This window comes from Pantherophis guttatus, chromosome 6 (assembly GCF_059756535.1).
Source record: "Pantherophis guttatus breed Tessera chromosome 6, ASM5975653v1, whole genome shotgun sequence".
NCBI lineage: Eukaryota > Metazoa > Chordata > Lepidosauria > Squamata > Colubridae > Pantherophis > Pantherophis guttatus.
In genome coordinates, this window is record NC_142068.1 from 80,371,556 (window position 1) to 80,397,613 (window position 26,058).

At 41.3% G+C, this 26,058-nt stretch overlaps 1 protein-coding gene across 1 annotated transcript; it reads right to left on the reverse strand.

Moving 5' to 3' along the window:
• Positions 1–2,982: 2,982 nt before the first annotated feature.
• On the reverse strand, positions 2,983–25,907 carry SUPV3L1 (Suv3 like RNA helicase). Its single transcript, XM_034438642.3, has 15 exons — positions 25,520–25,907; positions 21,271–21,348; positions 20,348–20,455; positions 19,675–19,789; positions 17,397–17,565; positions 15,939–16,050; positions 14,783–14,860; positions 13,945–14,036; positions 12,161–12,341; positions 10,773–10,866; positions 9,841–10,060; positions 8,052–8,132; positions 6,150–6,326; positions 5,042–5,190; positions 2,983–4,243 (listed from the first exon to the last, which is right to left on the reverse strand). Exons 1-15 carry the CDS (start codon positions 25,839–25,841, stop codon positions 3,790–3,792), a joined length of 2,430 nt encoding a protein of 809 aa, XP_034294533.2. The 5' UTR covers positions 25,842–25,907; the 3' UTR covers positions 2,983–3,789.
• Positions 25,908–26,058: the final 151 nt, after the last annotated feature.

Below are 26,058 nucleotides of genomic sequence, written 5' to 3' on the forward strand. Positions count from 1 at the left end.
AGGACAACGTTCCTCCAGGCCTTCCTGCCCTCTACCATCCTCTGGAGTCCATTTAAGCTCACACCAACTGCCTCAGTGACTCCATCCAGCCACCTCATTTTCTGTCGTCCCGTTCTTCTTTTGCCCTCAATCGTGCCCTGCATTAGGCTCTTCTCCAGTGAGACCTTCCTTCTCATTAGGTGGCCAAAGTATTTGAGTTTCATCTTCAAGATTAAGGGCAGAGGTGAAATCCAGCAGGTTCTGACAGGTTCTGAAGAGCCGGTAGCGGAAATTTTGAGTAGTTAGGAGAAGCGGCAAATGCCACCTCTGACTGGCCCCCGAGTGGGGTGGGAATGAAGATTTTGCAATATCCTCCACCCAGGAGTGGGGGGGGGGGTGAGTGGGAATGGGGATTTTGCAGTATCCTTCCCCTGCCACGCCCACCAAGCCACACACCATGCCCACCAAGACACGCCCACAGAACTGGTAGTAAAAAAATTGAATTTCACCACTGATTAAGGAGATATAGAACTGGTTAAGGATGCCTGTCAGGGGTGTCATTTTTTTTTTTTTTAATTTGATTTATATGCCGCCCTTCTCCAGAGACTCAGGGCGGCTTACAATGCGTTAAGCAATAGCCTTCATACTTTTGTATATTTTATACAAAGTCAGCTTATTGCCCCCACAAACTGGGTCCTCATTTCACCTACTTTAGAAAGGATGAAAGGCTGAGTCAACCTTGAGCCTGGTGAGATTCGAACTTACAGTAATTGCAGACAGCTGGTGTTAATCACAATGCTATCAGTCTGCTGAGCCACCAGGACTACAATATCCCTCATTCCAAGCCAGCATGAGGACCAGCACAAGGCTTTTAAATCTGGGATTAGCTGCAAAACAAAGCCAAAGCCAATCCCACATTAGTCTTTGAAATCAGATATGGCCATCATCTAAGCGAGGATTATTAAAGCTGTGATCACATGTCTTTTCCAAGATTTTTCGGGTGTCTGTTTGCAGAAGGGGTTTAAAAAGTCAAGGTGGAAGCTGTGACTGCACAACTGAAGCCCCCATCTCATTTTTTTACCTGTCCCTTGGGCAACACATGTATTAAAGAGGCAAGGCTTTGATCACACAAACACGATTGCCATCTTGACTTCTTCAAACCCTACTATTCAGATGATCCTGTAATTGTACGTATTCGCATATGTATCCCCCCCCCACCCCGCTCCAAAATAATCCCTTTGGATAGAGAAAACTACAGACAGTTAAGGACATAGATGTTGCTTTCCATTGTTTTAGATCATTTTTTCAATGCTGACATTTAAGATGGGTGGACTTCAATTTGCAGTTCCACAGCCAACATGGAGAAGTCCAAACATCTTGAAGTTGCCAAGGTTGAAAAACATTGTTCTAGACCTGAGCTGTCAAACGCCCGGCCTGTAAGGCCCAATGCGTCACATGCTGGCCATGCCCACCCCTGGTTTCGCCAAGGGGGGGGAAAGTCCCGATACGTCATGTGACGCTGCCATGAGTTTGACACCCGTTAGCAAGTCAAGACAAGCGATGCTTCCCAATTAAGCATTCCAGTGACTTAAGAGGAAGTCCTGCTTCAGGAGACTCCAGACTTCTCGTGATAGCTGGGTCCAGTTACAAAAGATGTGCAAAGTAATCTCAACATTCCCTCATAGTGACATTTGGCTCAAGCCAAGACATAATTTCAGTTTGTTCTCTGCTTTCTCTCTTCATGTGAGGGCCCCTGCCACACAACTGCCTGCAGACAAAGAGATTCATTGTCCACCAGCGACCTCATAATCCCATCACTGGGCAACAGTAGTACACCACCATGCCAATCAAACATGCTTCTCTTTGTTCTTATGGCTTCTGGAAGAAGGCAGCAGGGTGCCCAAGTTCCTAAATACGCCATCCCGGTGGGGTGAGCTGAGTCAAGGCACACAACAGGATAGACAAGACGACGCAATGGCAGCACTCTCTCTAAAAAAACATATAGTACTGTTATCAGAATTGCAGAAATTAATCCCCAAGCAGTGTTTCTCAAAGTTGGCAACTTTGCCAAAGAGCAGAGCAGCTATTTGCAAGCCTCCCAATATTATAAATACCGTAGCAGATTCTTTCAGCAGGGAATTAATTTTAGTAGTCGTCGTCCCTTTCGCTAACAGAGAAGATTAGAATAAATTTATATCCTATAAATTTCAGACAAGCGAAAAGAACGAACTCTTCGGTTGGTCTGACTAATTTTAACATTTCTCTTGGCTTGCTCTACAAAAGTTCCAGTTGCATTTGCCACATTCTACCCTCTTCCACTGAACACAAATTCAAAACCTGCCTCTGATGTGATAATCCCTCGTACTATTGAATCCTAACAAACAGAAAGCAGTTTTCTGTTCTGTGCGAAGTAACTCCAGATTTTTTTTTTTTAAAAAGGGGGGATTAACATAGTAGTGCACCCAATTCATTGATGGCCCATGAAATGGGCAGTCTTCCTTGAGTCTAATTCATGCACCTCATTAGAGGTGACCTTCACTTAGATTTCAGATCACCTGAACAAACTTCAAAGGGCTTATAGATGTTACTATGGAGACACTGTGGGAAACCTTTCATGAATGAAATGCTAATCTCAGAAATGTGAGAGTTAGCATTTTAGTTCTTAAAAAGAACTGGAATACGAAGCTTTCGTTTTATATTTCCCAACTGCACAGCCCACGTGCTTTCTTGTCAGAAATCCAAAGCAAAATTTAAAAGGGGTTAATGTCACAAAACTACCAGTTTAAGATTGCTCCTGAAAGTGGAAATTCTCTCAATTGTAATTGATGAGTAGAGTTGCCTTCACACCCTCATTTTATATGCATATATACAGTAAAACATGCATAATTTTCAAAAATCTCCGAATTTTTTTCTGGATTTAAATGCATTCATACTAAAAACATTTGATAAAGATCACAAACACAATTTTTGTTTCAAACTTACATACTGAGTTGAGTCTGAAAGTGTTTTTAAAAGGCAGAGGACTTTATTAGGTATAATTATGATTTCCCCCTCAAAAGTATTTCCCTCCACCCCCAAATATAATTGTTCATGTGGAAGACTTTAAAAATGCCGATTTCTCTGCCAAAGTAGGTATCAACCAAGTGGCCAGTCTACTAATCTGATTTCTGGTCAAGTTATATATTAGCATTTAAAATGCTTTTTATCTGCTGAACTATGTATTCTGAGGAAGCAATAATGAGCTAAGCTCCATTGTTATGGAACAAGCCCAAACATGACTCAGTGCTAACCAGTCAATGTTAAAGCAATATTTAGGCTCTTTTGACAGAATTTCCTAGCTGGAGTTTACATCAGGAGTCTCCAACCTTTAAGACTTTAAGACTTGTGGATTTCAACTCCCAGAGTTCCTCAGCTAGCTTTGCAATGATTCACTTAACAAATGTGGTAAGATGAACCATAAAGAGGGCCAAAATTCACTTAACAAGTTTCTCACTTAGCAACATACATTTTGGGCTCAACTGTGGTCGTAAGTTGAGGACTACCTGTATTATGCCCACATTGCAATCCCTCAGTGGTTTGAGACCTAACTTCTCCTTTTCTCCTTATTATAGTCGTGCTCTCTGATCTCTCATTTCAATTTAAGATGAAAATCCCTTGCAGTTTTGTTGGCTTCTGGTGAAGTTGCATTTATGAAGATGCCCAAAACTCACAGATCTCCCCGTTTGTAGTGACATTTTTAAAAATTCTGTGTAAGATCAGAACACAAATACTTAAAAAACTACTTTTTTTTATTTAAGCAAAGGCGTCACTTCATTTCTTTTTTTCTTTGTGTTTGGTTGAGCTCCTGTTTTCATTAACTTCAGGATGAGCATCCTGCTGAGCGAGCCATTCCTTCTCCAACTGCTTCAGCACTTCCTTGCTGAGGAGCCCCTGTTGTATTAGTCTTTCAGTCAGAGGACCCTTCATCTGGCCCAGGGTGCCCAAGTGCGCGTCCGCAGACTGTAAGCTCCTGGCTTTAGGTCCTCTTGCTTTGCGGGGGCCGGGGGCCATCTCTTTGTTTGTGGAAATCTCTGTCATTTCTCCATGCGGGAGCCTGTCGTCAGTTCTGAGGCTCTCAACAGGAATACCCATTGCCTCAGAAGTGACTTGGGAAGCTTGAATCAGTCTCGTAATATTCAACACTCCGATTTGTATGATGTCATCCAGTTTCTTCTGAATCGCCCTCACGTGTCCAGCATCTGGGAACATGTCCATAAACCGGTAACTGTATTTAAAAAAAACACATACACACAAGTGTAGAGTCAACTTGAGAATGGGAGTTCTTGGGAAATCAAATCATTTCTCTATGGGTCTACAAATACTTTATTAGGGGGGCATCACTTGACAGAATTTAGTACTGACCAAACTCCAAAGTTACAAAAATGTGGGTCCTAGGCCCTTAGCTCATTAATACAAGCAACTGTATTTGTCCTCTCAAAAGTCTACAACAATAGGGTTGTGGCATGCAATATTTTGTTTCAAAATTAAATAAAGGAAAAGCTTGACAATTTAAGTATTGTACAGGTACCATTTAGCGACTGACTCATTCAGCGACCGTTTGCAATTACAATGGTGAAGAAAAACTAATTTTATGACAAGTCGTTGCATTTGCAACCTTCGCAAGTCTATAAAGCAAAGGGAAAGCTGAAGTAAAACCATAACTAGTCACAGTTTCACTAAGTAAAGACCAAGTTGGCAGTTCTGGTATGGTTGCTAAATGGGGACTACTGTATAGATTAGCATAAAAGATGGGATAAATCTGAGCAAAAGAGCCTATTTTCTTCAAGAATCAAGAGTCCAGCGGGGGTTATTCCTGGAGAATAGGAACTGGAGAGAGACAGATGTCACAGACATTTTGGCAAAGATGGATATTCACACAAAAAAGTTCCCTGCAGCACTGTAAAGTTATATATTATCATAGGAAAAGTGTATCATTGGGGCAGATTCTCCCAACAGAAGACAATTTCCTAAACTGGCCCCTTAAGAAGTGGGGGAGGGGAGAACCAATCTTCCGTTCCAATACCTCAGCCAGAGATATAGATCAAGAACATCATGAACGGCTTCTAGATGGACAAGGTCCTTGATGTTCTTGGGTGGGACCAGGGGCCAGTTAATATGTCGGCAGAGCCAATCAAACATCACAGGTTCGTTCCTGCTGAACTGCCGTGCAAACTGGAACACAAAAAGAGACAATTAGGCCAAACAATATTTCCACGGCAATGCCCTCACATCGCCAAACACTCTCTGCAACAACCATGCGCAAGCAAGGAAAGCAATTCCCAAACATGAACTTAAATAAACAGGCAAAACACTTTACAGTTTTTCAAAGTTTTTCAAAGGATCAGCAAAATACTTCCTTTCTCTTAGTATGTTCTCTTAGACATTGGAAGAAAAAGAAAACGGTGAACGTTCCAATCCTTCTAAAACCGGGAACAATTGTCCGTCTTGCTTTTCTAGAAAGCTTCTGACAATTTCTTATGCTTCGTGGAACAGAAACTTTGCTCAAATTGTCAGTTGAGAGATCAAATCAGATATCTAATCTGCTAATCCTCATTAGCAGTTATAGTTGGCCTTTCAGTTGATGCAGTGTCTTAGCCAACACTCAATTTCTGAGAAACTAAGGTGGGTTATATGATCGTCCAGTAATGTCTTTCCCCATTAGTGCAAAAACAGTATCTGATCTCACACACATATAGGCGAATATGTGAATCAACAAATTATGCTGGGTTGCGTTCTATTCTCAACTAAACAATCAAATCTATAAACATAAAATCAGAGACAGGGCAAGCTGTTCATTACTCAATCCACTTCTATGGTTGTAATGAAATCTACGAAAGTTGTCCCCGACAAAGAGATTTTGCAGTTGCTGCTTAGGAAACTGAAGCAAAAAAAAGAACATTTTGGAAAGATGTATTTAAACTGGTAAATAAGACTAGGAAATCTCCTTGCTCCACCAAATGATTATGCTAGAGAGGTCATTGCCAGGGATATCTTGATCCACTACAACAAAGCACACACATGCATATAATACAAGCATATCTACTGTTCGGGCATACTGGGAGCTTAGATAGGCTCCTCCAGGGAAATATGCTAAAAAACTAAAAATATTATAAAACACAGGTGCAAGTTACCTTTAAGAGCGAGGTGCACACAAAAGGCTCCTTTTGATTAATGGGAGCTGTGCAAAATACATATCTTGCTCTCAAATGGAGTGGAATGTGTTGAATCATTTTGGCTAAAAATTTGAAGTTATCAATATTGCAGACAAAGTAGAGTCCATCAACTTGAGAGAGGCTCACAAAAATATCCTGTTTAAAAAAATAATTCATTAGACAAAATCCCAGCTCTGTAAAAATTTTTTGAAGATTCGTAGACCAGTAAACTTGAAACTCTCTTTTCCAATCCCTCCCTCCTCACAAAATTATCAGAAACCTGGTTCTCTTACTCAAGTGTTTTATAATCTGGTCCTTCCCGAATACCAGGGGCATCAAACTTGAGGCCTGGGGCCCAGATCTGGCCTGCAAGGTGCTTAGAACTGGCCTGTGGAGCTGCCCTATAAACAGCAAAGGACCGACCTGCGGTGCCTCTGCCAGTGAAAATGGAGCTGGGGAGGGCTGAAAGCAGCCCTCCCCATCTCTGTTTTTGCTGGCAGACGGTTGCAGGATACCACTGCAGCCGAAAACAGAGCTCAAGAGCCCCTTTTCACTGGCAGAGCACTTAGGCCACCACAGGCGCCCCCGACACGAGTGATGTTGAGCTGGCCACAGCCCCCCTGCCCCCTCCCCGAGGTCAAACACAACCTTGAAGCAGTCCTCCATGAAATCGAGTTTGACACCCCTGCCGTACACTTTTTAGTGTTTTCTTTCCTCCACAAGTTTTTCCCATTAAAAAAATGTATTTTATGGTGGATGAAAAGGTGAGATCTGTAGAATGTGTATCATTCCAAAGCCAGAATGCAAAGATGCCGTGTAGTTAGCTACTGTGGGCAGGCTAAACTTAAGAAGAGGTTTATTTCTGATGAGTAGGAAGGAAGGGTCTATTGACAAGTGACCAGGAAAGCAGTGATCCAACGTAGGCCATTTGATACATGTGGACAAGCGGAGTAGATATTTTATTACACTAACCTTTATAGATCAGGTCAATAAACAACAACCAATCCACCCATTCCCAAACCCATCTCCCCAAAACAGAAAGCAACCTTGTGAGACCATAAGGAAAACCACAGTAAAATCTAATAATTATCCCATTTCCTACAGAGTTAACAAGCTCAAATAAAATGGATTCATGCATTTCCAGGCATCTTTCTCATGAGAGCAATATGGCAAAACACGGGTTAATGTATCAGGAATTGCCTCACTACAGGGGTAACCCTTCGTTCAAATGGAAACCCCCATAATTTCCCACAAGTGGTGGGAGGCATTAAATCTTGCCAGCGTTAGGGGCTTCTGAATGTGGAAAGCGCTATTTGGCTTAGATATCAGTTTGGAAAGAAAAGTGAATGAAAGTCCAGCAGATGCAATGAAGACCCAATGGGTGTCCCAGTCCTAGATAAAACAAAACCATCACTTAAAATTAGAAGTGTTAAGCCTCTGGGGGAAAATGTAACTCTGACTACAGTAAGAGTTTAATCCAGAAGAAAAAAAAGGTAGTTCTATATAAAAAATAAATTCAGGACACACAGAGTCTATCAAAATCTTATTGCATGTAATTTAGAGGAGGGGAAACTGCAAGAAAAAGTGATTTAAGGGAGTTCTGGAAGCAATATGCATAAGGTGGCAGGATTGTGTATGGCCTAAGGGTCAACCATTCCTGACACACATCCACTGGTCACGAGTTCTAATTGGCACTGAATCTGTGCTGTTGGCTTTTAGTCAGCTGCAAAAACCAAGATAAATATAGTCCCGTTTTGGGAAGATTGCGTGGATAGAAAATGACGTGAGCCTAAAACACCTAGCACGTCCCAGCTTATGTAAAGCAGCACTCGAACAGCTGCCTGCTGTAAAGGTAAAGCTAAAAGGCTTTTCCATTCTTACAATGAGATTTGACAGAGTGGCTCCTGGAAGGTGGTATGCAAACATCTCAATCTGCTCAGCTGTGGGGTGCAAGCCAGCAGCCTGGAGGGGGAAAAGAAAGAAAGGGAGCGTCATTTTTCCACAATTTATGAAGTTTTTAGCATTTGTTGCATTAAAATGGCAACTATAACACACATATAAAACCAGGCAGAGCTTCTATCATATCAGTGTGGCCGCCATCTTGCCATTTTTGGCTAAACCTCATGCAACCCTGCAGCCTTGTAAGCAGTTGGTATTCAGCCGGTTCGCACGAACCTTTGGTGGAAATTTGGTCAAGATTGCCAAACCGGTAGCAATGGCCAGCTGGCCACACCCCCGAACCTGTCCCCCGGTCGTCACTCGCTCACCCCGCCCATCATGTTCATCACCGCCATGTTCATGCACACGCATCCCATTGCCTTGCAAGTCCAATGGGATGCGCATGCGCAAAGAACATGGTGGCGATGGCAGAAGCTTTTTCTGTGACCTCTGGTAATTTTTGGTGGCCTGTGGCCAGCTGCCACAGCCGAAAAGTGGCTCTCAAAGAGGCTTCTTTGCCAGCCGCTTTCCAGCAGCTGTGGCTGGCTGGAGGCCGCTGAAAACTGGTCAGCTTGCCTTTTGGACTCTGGACCAGCCCGAACAAAGAGGCGGTGGTGGGGGAGGAAGTGGGGCTAGGACCGGGGCCACTAAAGGAGGGGAAACAGGGGCGACTGGCAAAGGGAGGGCGGGGGTAGAATTCCAAAAATTTGCCTACCTTTTCCTGTCGGCATGCCTGGGGGTGGGGGTGTTGCCATGTGACTGAGTGGGTGTGGGCATGAGTGACGTCAAGTTGGCCACACCCACTCAGTCACATGCCCCCACCTAGTCACGCCCACCGAACCAGTAGTGAAATTTTTGAAACCCACCACTGCTTGTAAGGATTACAAATTATGGGGCTGCTTTAAAGACCTGAAGGAGACCCCTGTTGCTGCTCCTCTCTGTTTTGGGATACACCTTTCAAATACTCTGCACACCTCTAGATAAAAAGCAGCCGTAATTTCCACAAAGGGAAATGTCCTCATTCTCAACGTGTTCTGTTGATGGAAGTTTTCCTACTTCATCTGCAAGTATTGCATTCCAATTCACATTGGTTTTCTCAACTGGTTCCCTGAGCCTATTCAACCCACAATCCCAAGGGAATTATAGGACAGTAGCAGAATATCTATTTAGTGCTTACGGGCAGTCCTTTACTTACAGTTGGTTATTTAATAATCATTCAAATTTATGAGTGTTTAAAAAAGCTACTCGTCAGCCGTCCTACTCAAGTCATCTAGCAAAGAAAGACTCCTGGCCATTTGTTTTGCCAAGAGTATACTTTACCGAAGTTTAAATGAAGTAGCGTAAGCCGAATCTGAGGCTTTCCTGTGCAAATGGCACAAAGGAAAGTTCCCTCTCCCCGCCCCCCACCCTAGCAATCCCCTGATTTATCTGCAAATGTCCAATCAGGTGCTTCTATATTGTTCAGGAAACAGGTGCTCAGTTCCTATTTCTGCAGCATTCACGGCAGAGACCCAAAGAGCGGCTGGCCGGCGGGAGGCACGCGCACATGTGCGGCAGAGGTGAACTGGGGTGACGGCTCGCGTGCCATCAGAGAGGGTGCTGCGTGCCATCTCTGACACGTGTGCCACAGGTTCACCCTCACAGACCTATACTGTGTTGCACATTCAGAGCAGGCTCATTATCCAAGAACCGTAAAACGAATTTAACAAGCTCAGTCTGTTGATTAATATACCTCTATAGGATCCACGGGCTCACTCAAAATCTTCTTTAGCAGAATGAGGTCATCTGCATACATCGTAGTAACTTCCCCTTCTTTAAATGCAGAACTAAATCGGCCAGCTCGGCCTGAAATTTGTAGTGCCTGGGAAGTGGTAATTTTATTTATTTCCTTTTCTCCTTTTTCATTGATTTGTGGTTTTATTAGGGAGTTGAAAATGATCCTTTTTATGCTCCTAGAATAAAGATAACGAACACCAAAGTCACACAAATTAATATAGTTGCATGACAACAATGCAGGGGTCAGCAACCTGCGGCTCTGGAGCAGCATGTGGCTCTTTCACCTCTCTGCTGCAGCTCGTCACTCAAAATATGCGTCACAACTGCCAATGTGTGACACCCACCGGCACGCAATTTATTGAGCTTTTCAACCCCCGGTAGGCCAACCATGGATAAATCCAAGAAAAGAAAAGTTTCAGAAGAAGACAGAATGTTTAATTCAACTACATATGCTAGTTTTGTGGCCGCTCAAGAAATAGTCAGGCATGGGAAGATTTTTGTGGCTCCCAGTGTTTTCTTTTCTCTGGGAAACAGGTCCAAATGGCTCTTTGAGTGTTTAAGGTTGCAGACCCCTGCAACAATGTGATTCTCCAAATGTGATCCTAGCCGAGCTAACGTAACTACCAACCAAAAATGTAAATTGTGAAAAGTTGCTAGGGGACTGTGAGGGAGGTAACAGAGCTCTGCCCAATACTGAAGCCTCCACAGGGTCATCTGCAATGTAAAGGAAGCCCACCCAAGTAAGGACATTACAATACAATTACTATCTCACAGCTCTTGGCTTCCTCAGTTGGTGAAGAGGAACCTTACAACTATCAAACTCTTTCTGGTTCTATCAATACTTTGGCTTCACTAAGAGATCATTTTTAATTTATCTAATGTACTTACAAATTGAGACCCATCCCAATTGCATCTGTGGCAACCATGATTTTACACGGATCATCCGGATCATTGAACTTCTTTGCCTGGGTAAGTTTTGTTCCTGAAACAATCAGAACAACGGATGAAGTCCCGAATACAAAAAGGATCTGAATACTTACTTTTACTTAAGATTTATAATATTTACTTTTTAAAAATTCCCTTCTGAAGCTGACATTTTAATTAGATGGTGGAAAGAATGCAGCATCCAAAACTGCATAAGGGCCAGCTATGCTATGCGACTACAAAGTATGTCACATCTTCTGCATTTGCACAGAGATAGTATCTGTCTGGTGGTGTCCACGTACACTCATACGTACATTTATGCACTACGTGTTTCTAATAACTAAATGTTCTCAAATTATTGAATTTATAGTGGCTATGCAACAAGCCACAAAGAACTGCCAGTTCATACTACTAATATCTCTTTAAGATGACCTCAGATTAAGAAAAATATTGCAATATAGGAGAAGCTGGTCTGTTTGTCTGTGGAAGAGACAGCCGAGGAAAGAAAGTCATTTTCTAAAAACTTTTTAAACAGAGGAAATGTTGCCACATGCCGAAGGGTGAAATTCAGCAGGTTCTAACAGGTTCTGGAGAACCAATAGCGGAAATTTTTAGTAGTTCAGAGAACCGGCAAATACCACCTCTGGCTGGCCCCAGGAGTGGGGAGGGAATGGGGATTTTGCAGTATCCTTCCCCTGGGATAGGGTGGGAATGGAAATTTTGCAGTATCCTTCCCCTGCCACGCCTACCAAGCTACGCCCACAGAACCGGTAAGTAAAAAATTTGGATTTCACCACTGCACATCCCAATATATAGTAGGAAAATGTTTATACTGATAGGAACTTGAACTAAATGCCTTCTGGGAATATTTTCTAATTCTAGTATGGTTTTGGACTAGCATGAAATAAAGATGTTCTAGAGTGATATACCCCTGGTGTTTCTCTCTTACATCTTACAAGGAGTCATTCTGCTTATCTATACAAATCTCCATGAGAGAAAATTATGTCAACCCATTCAGAAAATACAATTCATACACAGTAATAGAGAACTTTTTTAAAGAAGGAACTAAAACAAAAGGAATACTCTGAGGTGCATGTTATTATCTTCAAGTGGCTGCTGGCTAAATAAGGGGCAGTTAATTCAAGAATCAATAAATGAAACAAATAGTGGATGTAAACATTACAAAATTCCAAAGATAAAGAAACAAAGAATACACCTAAACTATCAGATGTAGAAATATTGAACAATTTAGTAAACAAAGGTCAACCCTACCAATTCTACTTTTCAATAATAATTACAGTGAGAAGTATTTCCCACATTATCATTCACCCCAAAATATTTAGAATATGTACCAGGTGGAAGACTTCCATATATGACTGCACATTCCAAGCCCCGGAATTCAATTTGCCGACTCACTGAATAAATGTCATTTTTATTGAAACAAACAATGCAGTCTCCAGGGCGAAGGTTATCCAAGGATTCAAGAGCCTTACTCAGAACCTTGATGGGAGTAAGCCTTTTGTACCTTTTCACCTATAAACATACAATATTGTTTATAGCCATAACTAGAACACAATAATACTGAACAAAAGACACTGGTTAGTCAAGGGGTTCTGAATGGGCGACAACCTCTGACCCTAAAAGACTCTCAGCTTGAACTTGATCACAGGCTGTAAGAACAATTACTAAAAGCGAAGGACTCTTAACTAGCTCCTCATCCTAAGCAGGCCATCTAGCAACACCTTTGTAACAAATGGAGGTGTTGACATCAAAGGAAACAAATATGGGACTCAACAATTGGTGAATGGCTTTTCTTAGTGGCTGGATAGGGAAGGAGACAGCACATTGGGGGGAAGTAACTTGTATATTCACTAGAAATTACTTTCTGCTTCAGTCGTTAATAAAAACTGCTGCTTTGAGAACCATGTTTCCCTTTGTGGGTTTCACTTCTAAGTGAATTTCAGAACTCAAGATTTTTTTTGGAGTGAGGTAACCTCAAAATCATATAAATTAAATTACATTTCTAGATGTTTCTCAATAGTGGCCAATATAGAGAAAATAAAATAAGACTCTAAGACAGTAATAGCACTTAGCCCTTAGACTTATAATCGCTTCACAGAGCTTTACAGCCCTGTCTAAGGGGTTTAGAGTCAGCCTCTTGCCCCCAACAATCTGGGTCCTCATTTTATTGACCTCGGAAGGATGGAAGGCTGCATCAACCTTGAGCCTGGTGAGATTTGAACTGCCAAATTGCAGTCAGCTGGCAGTCAGCAGGAGCCTGCAATACTGCACTCTACCACTGCGCCACCATGGCTCAAAACAAGGGTGTCAAACTTTTGGCCCGTGGGCCAGATGCATCACACGCAGGCCACACCCACCCTGGCTCCACAATGGCAAAAAAAATATCGCAATACGTCACATGACGCGATCACATTTGACACCTGTGGTCTAAAAACACTGTATAATTTGCATATACAGTAAATATCACCCAGCAATTTAGCTTTAAGGATACAAACTGTTGGTGGAGGGGATGACTTTTCATATACTTCATTTATTTTCTCTCTTAAGGAAAAGCAACTGGAAGAAGTCTGCACACTAAATTGGGACTGTATGAGGTTCCAAAGGTGTTGGAAGATCCTGAGCCACTTTTTTTTTGCAACCCTAAGACTCCATTCTGTCCATCATTACTCAAAATCAGAAATATAATTACCATTACTTTGAGTGGGAAACACATTAACACCATAGTATAAGCCCTACAGTACAAGATATATTTTAGAAAAAAGGGAAAGACTGAAAAACACTTAACCCCCCCCCCCCTTTTTAGTTTTTTAGCTTTTAATCTGTCAATGGGTTTTAATTCGAATTGTTTTAAATTTGGGCCAAAGTATGTAATTCTTTTAATAATTTTAAATTTTGTATTGGTATGTGTTTTAGTTCTGGCTGTGCACCGCTCTGAATCCACTAGAAGAAGGGCAGTATACAAATTGAATAAAATAAATAAATAAATAAATAAAATGACCTCCCAAACTCCAGGAAAACAAATGACACACAAACACACACAGACAATTTCCCTGCAGCTCCACCCACTGGGCCTCCTTACTTATCCTGGACATAGAGAGCGAAGCAGAGCACCTACCTCAACCTCTTCCCCTGTAGTATACATGAGCTCCATCACTAAGTTAATAGCAGCCTCTTCGCCACAAACATGGATTTCTTTTGCACAAAGTCCTGAACAAAATAATGATGTTGCAAGCATTACAGAATTATTTTCACGGAACAAAATGCTTTGTCTATAGTGGTGTTTCTTAACCTCAGCAATTTTAAGGCACGTGGACTCCAACTCTCAAAATTCCCCAGCCAGCCATTCTGTGGTGGAATGCAGTCCCAGGAGGAAGAGCTTTTCCTCAGGGGGCAAAAAGGCAGCGGAGCTTGGATTGTCTGCTAGATAATAAGAGAGATAAGATGCACCGCCCTAGCAGTTCAGGCTATATCTATAGTTATGCAGATTGATTGTTTTAGTCTGGCAAGATTCTGTTGGTAGGCAAACAACAATAAACTACTCAGAAGTAATCCGAAAGATGCTTTTTCGAGAGGCAACTGAACTTTCTGAGCTGAAGAAGCTTCTTGGATGAGCAGCGAAACGTCTTCGAAGAAAAACCAGAAAGTCCAATTTCCTCTTGAAAAAGCACCTTTGGGACAACCATGATCTGGATGACTGAGAATCTTCATAGATACTCAGAAGTAACTCTTATGTGTTCTTCGTGAGTTTTGGAATCTGATGAATTCTTAGACTATCTAAGGTATCCAAACTTGTGGGATTTTTTTCATGACTGAAAGTGTTGGCCAATGTACTCTGAACAAATCTGGAGAACTTGAAACTTGGGAAGATTGCTCTAGAACACTACACTGAGAATTATATACAATATGGATTAAGGTAACACCATTTGGTAATAATAAACTCTCCAAAGACATACCCAAGAGTGCTCGTGTCCAGGCCCAGCCTCTAGAAGGATCTTTGATCATCTGAATTTCATCAATCACAGCCACGTCATCTTAAAGAACAGCATGGAATAAAAGAGTCATTTATTTATCAAATTTAAAAGTTTGGTAACATTCATAAACTCTCACTACAGGAATAAGAGGCATTTCCATAATGAAGCATTTGAAATGGGCATTGTTCTGACCTAGGCTTCCTTAAAAAGCAGGAAGCAAAGTCTCGGTCCCGGCAAAACCCCTTTTATTTACACAACTGTGAATTCCTTTCATTCACAGTCATCAAAGCCTATCCAAACAGTTTTTCAAAGGAATATTTATCAACAGAGACCTTATCTCGCTTGGAAAGCTGCCAAGTAACTAGTTTCCAAACGCAGTATAAGGTAAAACATGGCATAGAGTCTCTCAGAGTCACGGAACAAACAAATTGGTGTTTGTTCTGCGCCACAAACTGGTGGCGCAGCAGACTAATAGCCTGTTATTATCATCCAGCTGCCTGCAATTACTGCTGGTTCGAATCTCCCCAGGCTCAAGGTTGACTCAGCCTTCCATCCTTTCTAAGGTAGGTAAATTGAGGACCCAGTTTGTGGGGGCAATAAGCTGACTTTGTATAAATATACAAAAGTATGAAGGCTATTGCTTAAAAGCATTGTAAGCTGCCCTGAGTCTCTGGAGAAGGGTGGCATATAAATCAAATTTTAATTTTTTTTTAAAAAAAATTGTTTTCTGCAAAAGCCCGTTCACTCCTCTTTTGTTTCCTATGGGAGGGGCCAATCACCTTCAAGGTGTGGCTTTACTCTCAAGTTGACCCTGCTTTCTTAGTTGTTCTTATCTTCTGGCAGCTCTGCGCATGCGCACACTGGAAACAGGCTCCAGCTGTTCCTCTGCCTCACTACTGTCTAGCTCCCTCTCTGCCTCCAACGCAGAGCCCTCGTCCGAGCTTTCCCCAGCCCCCAGGACTGGCCCATATTCCTCCCCAACCGCCTCACTGTCCGATTCTGTTGCCAGCTCTGCTGGCCGCCGGCAGGCCACAACAGGCATCTCTTCATTTTAATTTCTCTTCTGGCCAATTTTGTATACAAACATTACAAGCACTTCAAAACTAAATACATTTTTTTTTAAAAAAAGCATACATACAAGGTGTATTAACGCTGCACATCTCAATAGTGCAAGCCACATGGGCAGCTGCTCTCCCTTCAGGATCAATGCAGACTCGTTCTTCTCCCGTAACCAGGTCACATGGTACATTCTGCAACATTAAAAAAATAAATAAACAAACTTTTCCCTCAATGATATAACACTGAAGACATAAACAATGCAGTCCAACAAAGCACTTGAAGGCGATAACAAAACCACAGATAATCCTCTCTTAACAATGATAATTGGGATTGAAATTTTCATCACTATGTGATGCAGTTGTGAAGTGTGCATCCAACTAGTGCTTTGCTTAGGGACAATAACACTGCTATCGTTAAGCAAGGGCCTCCTTGCAAATCCCAGGACGCTTGCAAGCAGGCCGATGGCCCGTGTAAGTAGCTACTACTGGATGGGGAAGGTCTGTGGATGGGTGGTGAGTGCAGTGAGGCCAAAGGTGTGGGGGAGGGGGACTTACCAGAGTGACTTACAACCTTCCTTGCCTGCTTTTCCATTGATTTTTTTTTTGATTTTTTTTTTTTGTGGCAAGGCAGTAGAGAAGGTCGCAAATGACCTTAGGATGTGGCAACGCCCTAAGTGCAAACTACTTGCCAAGCGCCCAGATTGGGTTCATGTGACTGTATGAGTGCTGGGATGGCTGTAATTTTAAGATCCATTCATAAGTACATTCACTGTAACTGTGAATGGTTGCTGAAAGTGGTTGTTAACTGAGGTCTACCTGTGGTCACGTGACATAACGGATTCACATAACCTGCACCGGAAAGACTTCTACTATTAGAATGCAGTGGAAGAAATCTCTTTTTCTCTGAAAATATGGTCCAGAAAGATTTGGATTCTTCCAGAGCAGACTTCTGAGAGGATTAATAAATTATAGAAAAGAGTGAAGACCACTGACAATTGGATGTTCCCCAGTCCAGTGGTGAAAGCTTTCTAATGGTCAATGCAATTAGTTGAAATCCACTTTTTTGGGGGGGGGGCGGGGGTTATCTTTAGCAGATTCCAAATTAGGAATGCCCTTGAAAAATACTGCAATAGCAATAGCACTTAGACTTATATACCGCTTCACAGTGCTTTACAGCCCTCTCTAAGCGGTTTTACAGAGTCAGCATATTGCCCCCAATAGTCTGGGTCCTCATTTTACTGACCTCGGAAGGAAGGAAGGCTGAGTCAACCTTGAGCCTGGTGAGATTTGATCTGCCAAACTGCTGGCAGCCGGTGATCAGCAGAAGTAGCCTGCAGTACTGCACTCTAACAACTGTGCCACCGCGGCTCTCCTTAAAACCCACCTACTGTCCCTAAAAACTGTGTTTTTTTCACTCCACCTTATAAGCTGTTTTTGGACTGACAACACACATTTTTTAAAACCACCAACAATGTTCCATGTTAACAGCATGACTGCAACAAAGGCAATATCAGATGGAAATTCAATGACATACTGACAGCATCATTACTCTTTTGGAAGATTTCGTGAGCCAAGAGCTTTAAAGGGCCACAATACACTCCGGATTCTGCTTTTAAATATCTCTGGATTGCATGATAGGTTTTCCCGCTATTTGTAGGGCCAGCATGAAACACAATCTTTCTTTCAACGGCCCTGGCTTCCGGATACCTAGAACGCATAAGTAGAAATGTAAAAATAAATCAAGTAATATGAATTCGTATTTAATCATCATTAAATGTGTAGCTCTGTAACACTTGGAGGATGATTTTTAATAGCAAGCTGGATTAGTCACCCCTAGGTAAAATGGGGTGGGGGAAATGGGGTAAGAGAAAAAAAGGAGAAAGCAAGGCTGTTCTCTTCCTCAATACCACTTTTGTGTCTTTTCTTACATCTGGGATGCATAACACACAGCTCTCCCCAGATCCTTTTTTGTTGCCCTGGAGCAGGGGTGAAATCCAATTCTGACAGGTTCTGGAGAACCGGTAGCGAAAATTTTGAGTAGTTTGGAGAACCAGCAAATGCCACCTCTGGCTGGCCCCAGAGTGGGGTGGGAATGGAGATTTTGCAGTATCCGTCCCCTGCCACCCCCACCAAGCCATGCCCACAGAACCAGTAGTAAAAAAAAATGGATTTCACCATTGCCCTGGAGTATACCATATTGAGAGCCAAGATGCAGTACCGAAGTGGTAACATTTGACAAGGCAATTTTTCAGAGTGTTTACACAAGAAAACTTTTAAGATTTTGTCAGGTTTAAATGAACTTATGTTGCTGTTTTGAAACTGAAGGTTAAAATTCCATCTCAAATATGTTTTCTGGTGATGTCACAACATTACTAAATTCAGAAGACACTACTACATGTCTTCTGAATTTCCTTCCTAAGAACATGCTCCGCCCTCAAAAAAGGAGAATTTTATTCTACTGTAAGTTTCACGATTTCTCAAATACTATGTTTTTATTTTTTTTAGTGAAGACATCTTTGGTTGCAGGTAATCCTCACAACCATTCATTTAGGGACTGTGCAAAGTTATAATGGCACTGAAAAAAGGGACATATGACCCGTTTTTCACACTTACGACCATTGCAGCATCCGTCCGTCCCCCCCAGCCCTGTGATCAAAATTCATATTTATGTATTTATGATAGTTGCAGTGTCCCAGGGTTATGTAATCATCTTTTTATGACCTTCTGACAAGTAACTGGGCAAATAGGCGGCAATATAAATTAATTAAATAAATAAATAAGTCAATAGGGAACCCAGACGCACTTAACTATCATGTTACTAATTTAACAACTGCAATGATTCACTTAACAGTTCTGGCAAGAAAGGACATAAAACGGGGCAAAATTCATTTATCAGTTGTCTTGCTCAGCAAACAAATGTTAGGCTCAATTCTGGTCGTAAGTCGAGGATGGCCTGTATTCTAAGTACTTCATTTTCAGTACATTTTAGAAAAAAAAATACTTATGATTGTAAGCCATCATTATTTAGACTCTGAACTTGATTAAATTTCATTATTGCCACTGATTGCTAGGGCATTATGTTTTTTTTCTGTTGTTTGATCTATTGGAAATATTTTAAGTGAAAAATAACTTCCATCAAAATTTACCAAATAAACTGAGTGCAAAAGTGGTAAACAAATTATGTACTCTTATTTACGAGTATTTCTGTTTTAACAGTACAGGAAGTTGAACCAAGGCAATTCTGCATCAAAACTAAGCCCAAGTACAAGAAACTGCTTAGAAGCCAGTTTTACTTGTCCAAATTTTCAAATGTCTAAACTTTAACTAAAGCTAAGACAGCCAAACATATATTGTGTATATGTAATTATTTCAAATGAGACTCTGAACAGAATATGCATCAGATATAAATTAATTTGCATGTTGCACCAAGTGACAATATGTTGATGAACAGTGACAGGCCATACACAATATACTAAGCCATAAGCCATCCATGTCAGGTTAAGTGCAACATGTAAATCCAGACCTGGATTGAAATCCTACACTCATTAATTTCAAGCACACCTAACTTAACTGAACAGAAGTTACTCCAACTGTATCCAGCATCAGAGAAGTCATATTATTGAAATGTCAAAATATATAAATGTTTAATATAAAGCTACATAATCTCAAGTCCAATAGCTAACTTTTCAAAAAGGTAAAAATCACCTTATAATTCCAGTTACATTAATTAACACACCCCTATAAATCTGATATGTTTCATTACAAATATAAATGATAATAATTACACAGTAGCTATAGGTGATTTAAAAATCTAACCAGTTTGGAGGCAATCTTAAATCACTGATTTTACGTAGATCATCCATACACTCCAGCATAGGAAAGATCTGCTTAGAGTGTTGCAAGAAAAATGGAAACAGATCATCAACGTGACCTGAGGGATAAAAGGGAAAAACATGCATTTAAAAAAATCACAAGTACGCCACATTCAAATGACATATTTAGGGTATTTGTAGTTTGCTACACAATTTCTGTCTGCATACAATTTTTCACACCTCTAAAAATTAACTGGAAAGTATCTCCACATGACTATCAGAAAATATGACTACTCCAAATTAAACATAACAAAACAAACAAACAGAAGATAAACATTAGGGTTTAAGTAAGTTTAATCAGCCTTCTCTGGCTTTTAGTTTTTCTTCTAACTATAATTTCTGCTATAAAATTGTATTATTCACTGGCCAATAAGTTTGATTCATTCATTCATGAACAGCTGTGTATCTAATAATATTTATTATTCAATTATATAAATAAGAGACTTTTTAAAAAAGACGATGCTTATGAAATGTTTTGATCTCCCAACATCAGTCATCTCCAACACGGGGCATCTAAGTGACCTGATAAATTTGGCCATGATAAAGGGGAAATGATCAGACCCCATAAAATATATCTGAAGAGCAAAAGATTGCAGATGGTTCTATTATCCACTTACCTGCACCACAGCATATATCATTGAGAATAATGTGCAGATCAGGATTCAGAAAACTAGACTCTATAATGTACTTCCTAAAACTTATAAATACTTGATGAAAAAGACGAGCTATAAAGAAAAAAAAACACAAACCTAAGTTCAGTATTGCATGTAACATGTAAAATTCCTAAAATCTGAATCAACAAGAATATTTTAAAACATGTGTCAATGAAACTTAATTATGTAATTGCTTTTAATAGGACTAATCAAATGAATTTAGTTACTAACATTCTCTTCAAGACATTTCAAATCGGATTAGAAACCTGACAACCTAAAACTACATTTGTATTATAAGCAATATTCAAATATATTTAATGCTGGTCACAAAAGACCAGCTTTAAAAGAAGGATCTGCTTAAAAGCAATAGCAATAGCACTTAGACTTACCGGTATATACCACTTTACAGTGCTTTACAGCCCTCTCTAAGCGGTTTACAAAGTCAGCCTATTGCCCCCAACAATTTGGGTCTTCATTTTACCCACCTCGGAAGGATGGAAGGCTGAGTCAACCTTGAGCCTGGTGAGATCTGAACTGCCAAATTGCAGGCAGCCGGCAGTCAGCAGAAGTAACCTGCAATACTGCACTCTAACTACTGTGCCACCGTGGCTCAAAAGGGTAACATAGAGCTTCCATGAAACCAATTTGTAAATAAGAGCCGAACACCAAACAGGTCAAAACTTCATCCACTCCATTCCAGTGACACAAATGACTCTTTGTTCTCAAAGAGGAAGGAATGACAGTAAGAGTAGGCCACAATTGAAGAAAACAGTGCTTGCCCCAGCTTAGAATTTAATATGCAAAAAGAGATCAAATCTAAACATGTGGTTTTCTAACAACTGGAAGAAATATCCAGTAACATTCATTCATCCCCAAGAATTACATACCATCCAGTCCATTTTCTGCTGCCAGTTTCTGAACTTCTCTCCTCTTGCAAAATTTATTTAATGTCTTCAATACTTCATCTAGAAGTCAAAACATAGGCTGCATCATGCTTACTGAATCAACAAACAATACATGGGAAGCCTTTTCCTCAATAATTCTGATGTTATTTAGAAAGCTTTGGAAGAAAGCAGCTGTTGCACAAAAACTGCCTCAGTTCAATCCTAAAAGAAATTTGTCATTTCTGCTGTTTCCTCTTACAAGAAATTACAGAATCTAGCAAGTAAGTTTCTTTTTATTGGACACCAAGGACAGTGGGATGGTGATTTAAAACAAAATACTAGAGAAACCAAGTAACTATGTTTTTCTCTCTTGTTCAACAAAGCATTCTTCCATGTTATTATAAATATACTACATCGCGTTATATTAGTAACACACTGACTTATAATAAGATATGGTTGGAATGATTAACTCTTTCATGATTAAACTATAATATGCAAATTCTCTCATTACAAATCCGTATTTGGAGTTAGGAATCTTTATCAAAACTTAATGGAGATATGCAGCATTTTGGATCCAATGCAGAAAAGGATCCTTGGGAAAGACAAAGCCATATATATCAAACCCGTCAGCATCTTTTAAAGGAGCTCTGTCCTTTCTGGTCTCTCACAATAGCTTTATTTTTCCAGGAAAATAAATGTTTGAATTGAGCAAATGTTGAAAGCATGCCTTATAACCCGCTCTATCACATTCTGTCTGCAAGCACCTCTTTTCCTAAGGATCGCGCGGTTAGGATAGCAATAGCAATAGCACTTAGACTTATATACCACTTCATAGTGCTTTACAGCTCTTTCTAAGTGGTTTGCAGAGTCAGCCTATTGCCCCCAACAATCTGGGTCCTCATTTTACCCACCTCGGAAGGATGGAAGGCTGAGTCAACCTTGAGCCAGTGAGATTCGATCTGCTGAACTGCAGCTATCAGTCAGCTGAAGTAGCCTGCAGTACTGCATTCTAACCACTGCGCCACCTCGGCTCTGATACAGTAGTGGCCAAAATTGTGGAAACCTTTTGGGAAAAGTGTATTTTTGAGGGCTGATGGCTAATAACACCACTTTTTTTTGTTGGAATTTCAAGATAATCCTACTCCACTGCTGGAATGGTCTGGGAATAGCCCAGACCTTAACCCAATTGAAAATCTATGGAGCCGACTAAAGAAACTTGTTAGTCAGAAGCGACCCAGCAATAAAACCCATTTAATTCAATCTTGGTTTCACATGATAACAGCTGCAGAATTAAAAGACTTGGTTCACTCCATGGAAAGACATTGTAAGGCTAAAGGCTAAAGGCTACTAAACTAAGTATGAACTGACATGGGGATCATTTTTGCATATCTTCTTTTTTCTACGTGTTTCCACTTTTCTCCTTTATACTGTAACTGCTACTCTAATAGCAAATCCTTCATAAAAGTTATTGCATTGCATTCTTTATCTTTCCATCAATATATAATTTTATGGTACTACTGAAAAAAAAAAGTGGTGTTATTAGCTAGTTTTAGAAAATACACTTTTCCCCAAAAGGTTTCCACAATTTTGGCCACTACTGTAAACTCAGAAAAAGGTGCCAAGGGGGCATCTCTGGCACACACAATGTGAGTGTCCCATATTTGTTCCGAAATGTCTTTTTTAACCCTTTGGATCCAAAGCACTAAAACACGTCCTTCTTTTAAGGATGACCAGCCTAATATTCAAGTTGTCCTCACTTAATGACTTTGCTGTCTAGTTCCATCACTGCTCGGGTAAGCCCCAGTTTGGGGTTTTTTTTTGTCTCCGATGAGCTTTTTTTTCACCTCCTCTGAAGCCCTTTCCCTTGCCACCCGTACTGGCCGGCCCATCCCATAGGCCAGCCTTTCCCAAGCAGGTCTCCAAAGCGAGCCAGGCTCAAGGATGGTGAGCAGGAGGTTGGACTAGATCAGGGGTCCCCAACCTTTTGGACCTCAGGGACCACTAAATTCATAATTTTAAATCCCGCGGACCACTAATCTGATCTGCCTAATGACCGGATGGGTGGGCGTGACAAGATGGTCATGTGACTGGGTGGGCATGGCCAGCTTGATGTCACTCATGTCGAGGGGCGCCTTGCCAGTCTTTACTCGCCACTCCTTGTCTGCCCGCCTGGGCTCCTTAGGGCCCCAACAGGAAGCAGTTGTTGGAGTTAAGCAGCCACGATGAGAAAGAGTTGGCAAAACATCTGGCTCAGTTCAAATTGGATCTGACCTACAAGGAAGCTCAGCAGAAACACCTCACTGAGGACTAGGAGCATAGGCTTTCCAAGCAGAGGGAAGACCTGCAGGAGTGCAAGGCCAGGTACCGGCGCCTGGAGGCTCCAGGAGATGGTCAGCCAGTTCCAGGCCATGATGCAGTCCCACTGGAACAAGGCCCTCCGGCTCTTCGCCACCAGCGGCACTTCCCTCCAGCCTTCACCCAAAGCCCGGCACCAGGAGGCCGAAGCAGACCCCGAGTGGGAATTTCTGCCCCCCTCCAAACCACACAAAAAGACCCCAAAGAGAAGACTCTCTGCAGTAACACAAGTGTTCATTGCATGTATCCAGCCCAGGGGCCGTAGTTTGAGGACCCCTGATTTATTTATTTTTTTAATTTGATTTATATGCCGCCCTTCTCCGGAGACTCAGGGCGGCTTACAATGCGCTCAGCAATAGCCTTCATCCTTTTTGTATATTTATACAAAGTCAGCTTATTGCCCCCACAATCTGGGTCCTCATTTCACCTACCTTAGAAAGGATGGAAGGCTGAGTCAACCTTGAGCCTTGGCGAGATTCGAACCTGCAGTAATCGCAGGCAGCTGGTCTTAATAACAGGGTGCTTTAGACCACGGTACTACCAAGGCTCTTTGCAATATAGATTGAGTGCAATATAAAAAATGCAAATAATTTTTCTGAAGACCACCAAAATAATTTTAATTAATAAATAAAATAAAAAAATAAATAAAATAAAATAAAAAATAAAGTAATAATTTTAATTAGCAATTTTATGATGTTTGTGTGTCTATATTTTTCTTGACTGTACACCGCCTTGAGTCCTACGGGAGAAAGGCGGTATAGAAATATAATAAATAAATAAATAAAATAAATAAATAAATACATAAAATAAAATAAAAAAATAAAGTAATAATTTTAATTAGCAATTTTATGATGTTTGTGTGTCTATATTTTTCTTGACTGTACACCGCCTTGAGTCCTACGGGAGAAAGGCGGTATAGAAATATAATAAATAAATAAATAAAATAAATAAATAAATAAATAAAATAAAAAATAAAGTAATAATTTTAATTAGCTATTTTATGATGTTTGTGTGTCTATATTTTTCTTGACTGTACACCGCCTTGAGTCCTACGGGAGAAAGGCGGTATAGAAATATAATTAATAAATAAATAAAATAAATAAATAAATACATAAATAAAATAAAAAATAAAGTAATAATTTTAATTAGCAATTTTATGATGTTTGTGTGTCTATATTTTTCTTGACTGTACACCGCCTTGAGTCCTACGGGAGAAAGGCGGTATAGAAATATAATTAATAAATAAATAAAATAAATAAATAAATACATAAATAAAATAAAAAATAAAGTAATAATTTTAATTAGCAATTTTATGATGTTTGTGTGTCTATATTTTTCTTGACTGTACACCGCCTTGAGTCCTACGGGAGAAAGGCGGTATAGAAATATAATAAATAAATAAATAAATAAATAAAATTTTCTCATCTAGACCAGCTGGACTAGATGACCTCCAACCCTGTTCCTGTTACGGTCGACCCTCGGTCAGCACCGGCCACCCATGACTGGTAGTACAGTACAATGAGCCTTGGTAGTACAGTGGTTTAATGCACCCTGTTATTAAGAACAGCTGCCTGCAATTTCTGCAGGTTCGAATCTCGCCAAGGCTCAAGGTTGGCTCAGCCTTCCATCCTTTCTAAGGTAGGTGAAATGAGGACCCAGATTGTGGGGGCAATAAGCTGACTTTGTATAAAATATACAAAAGAATGAAGGCTATTGCTTAAAAGCATTGTAAGCCGCCCTGAGTCTCCGGAGAAGGGCGGCATATAAATCAAATTAAAAAAAAATAAAAAATTATGCGGTCACGACCTGCCCGGCAACCCTTGGAAATGCCGCCGCCAAGAGGGAAAGCGCGGGAAAACGGGCCGGGCCTCCTCCTCTTCCTCCTCCTCTGGCTTACTCTTATTCAGCGGGCTGGTCAGCTCGGCTCCCACGTCGACCTCCGGGGCGAAGGTTTGCGGGGAGACCTGCAGAGGGACGAACAAGGACGTGTCGGGGCTTTTGACGCCCGTGTCCTCGTCGCCATTGGAGGAAGCGAAGAAGGCGATTCTCGCAGTGGCGGGGAGAGAAGAGGCCCGGCTTAGGCCGCCGCCGCCGCCGCCGCCCCGGTTCCGGAGAGCCAGCGGGCATCCGCAACGGAACTGGCCCGAAGGGAGCCGAGAAAGCAACCGCGCGCAGCCGGTCACAGACATCGAAGCAGGGAAGCCCTTCGGACGCCGCATGCGAGGCCGCGCGCGGCTAACGCGTCATTTGCTAAGCGACCGGGGCTGTCTCTGGAAAACGCCTGATTGGGGAGAGAAGAAAAAAAAAACCCATAAGGGTTATTTTCGGCAAAGCTGAGGCTTTCGTCCGACCGGCCGCGTATGCCCCGTCGCCTCTATCTATATCAACACTACTGAACAAGGTCGGTTTTAAGGAAAGGAAGCTCAGCCATCCCCG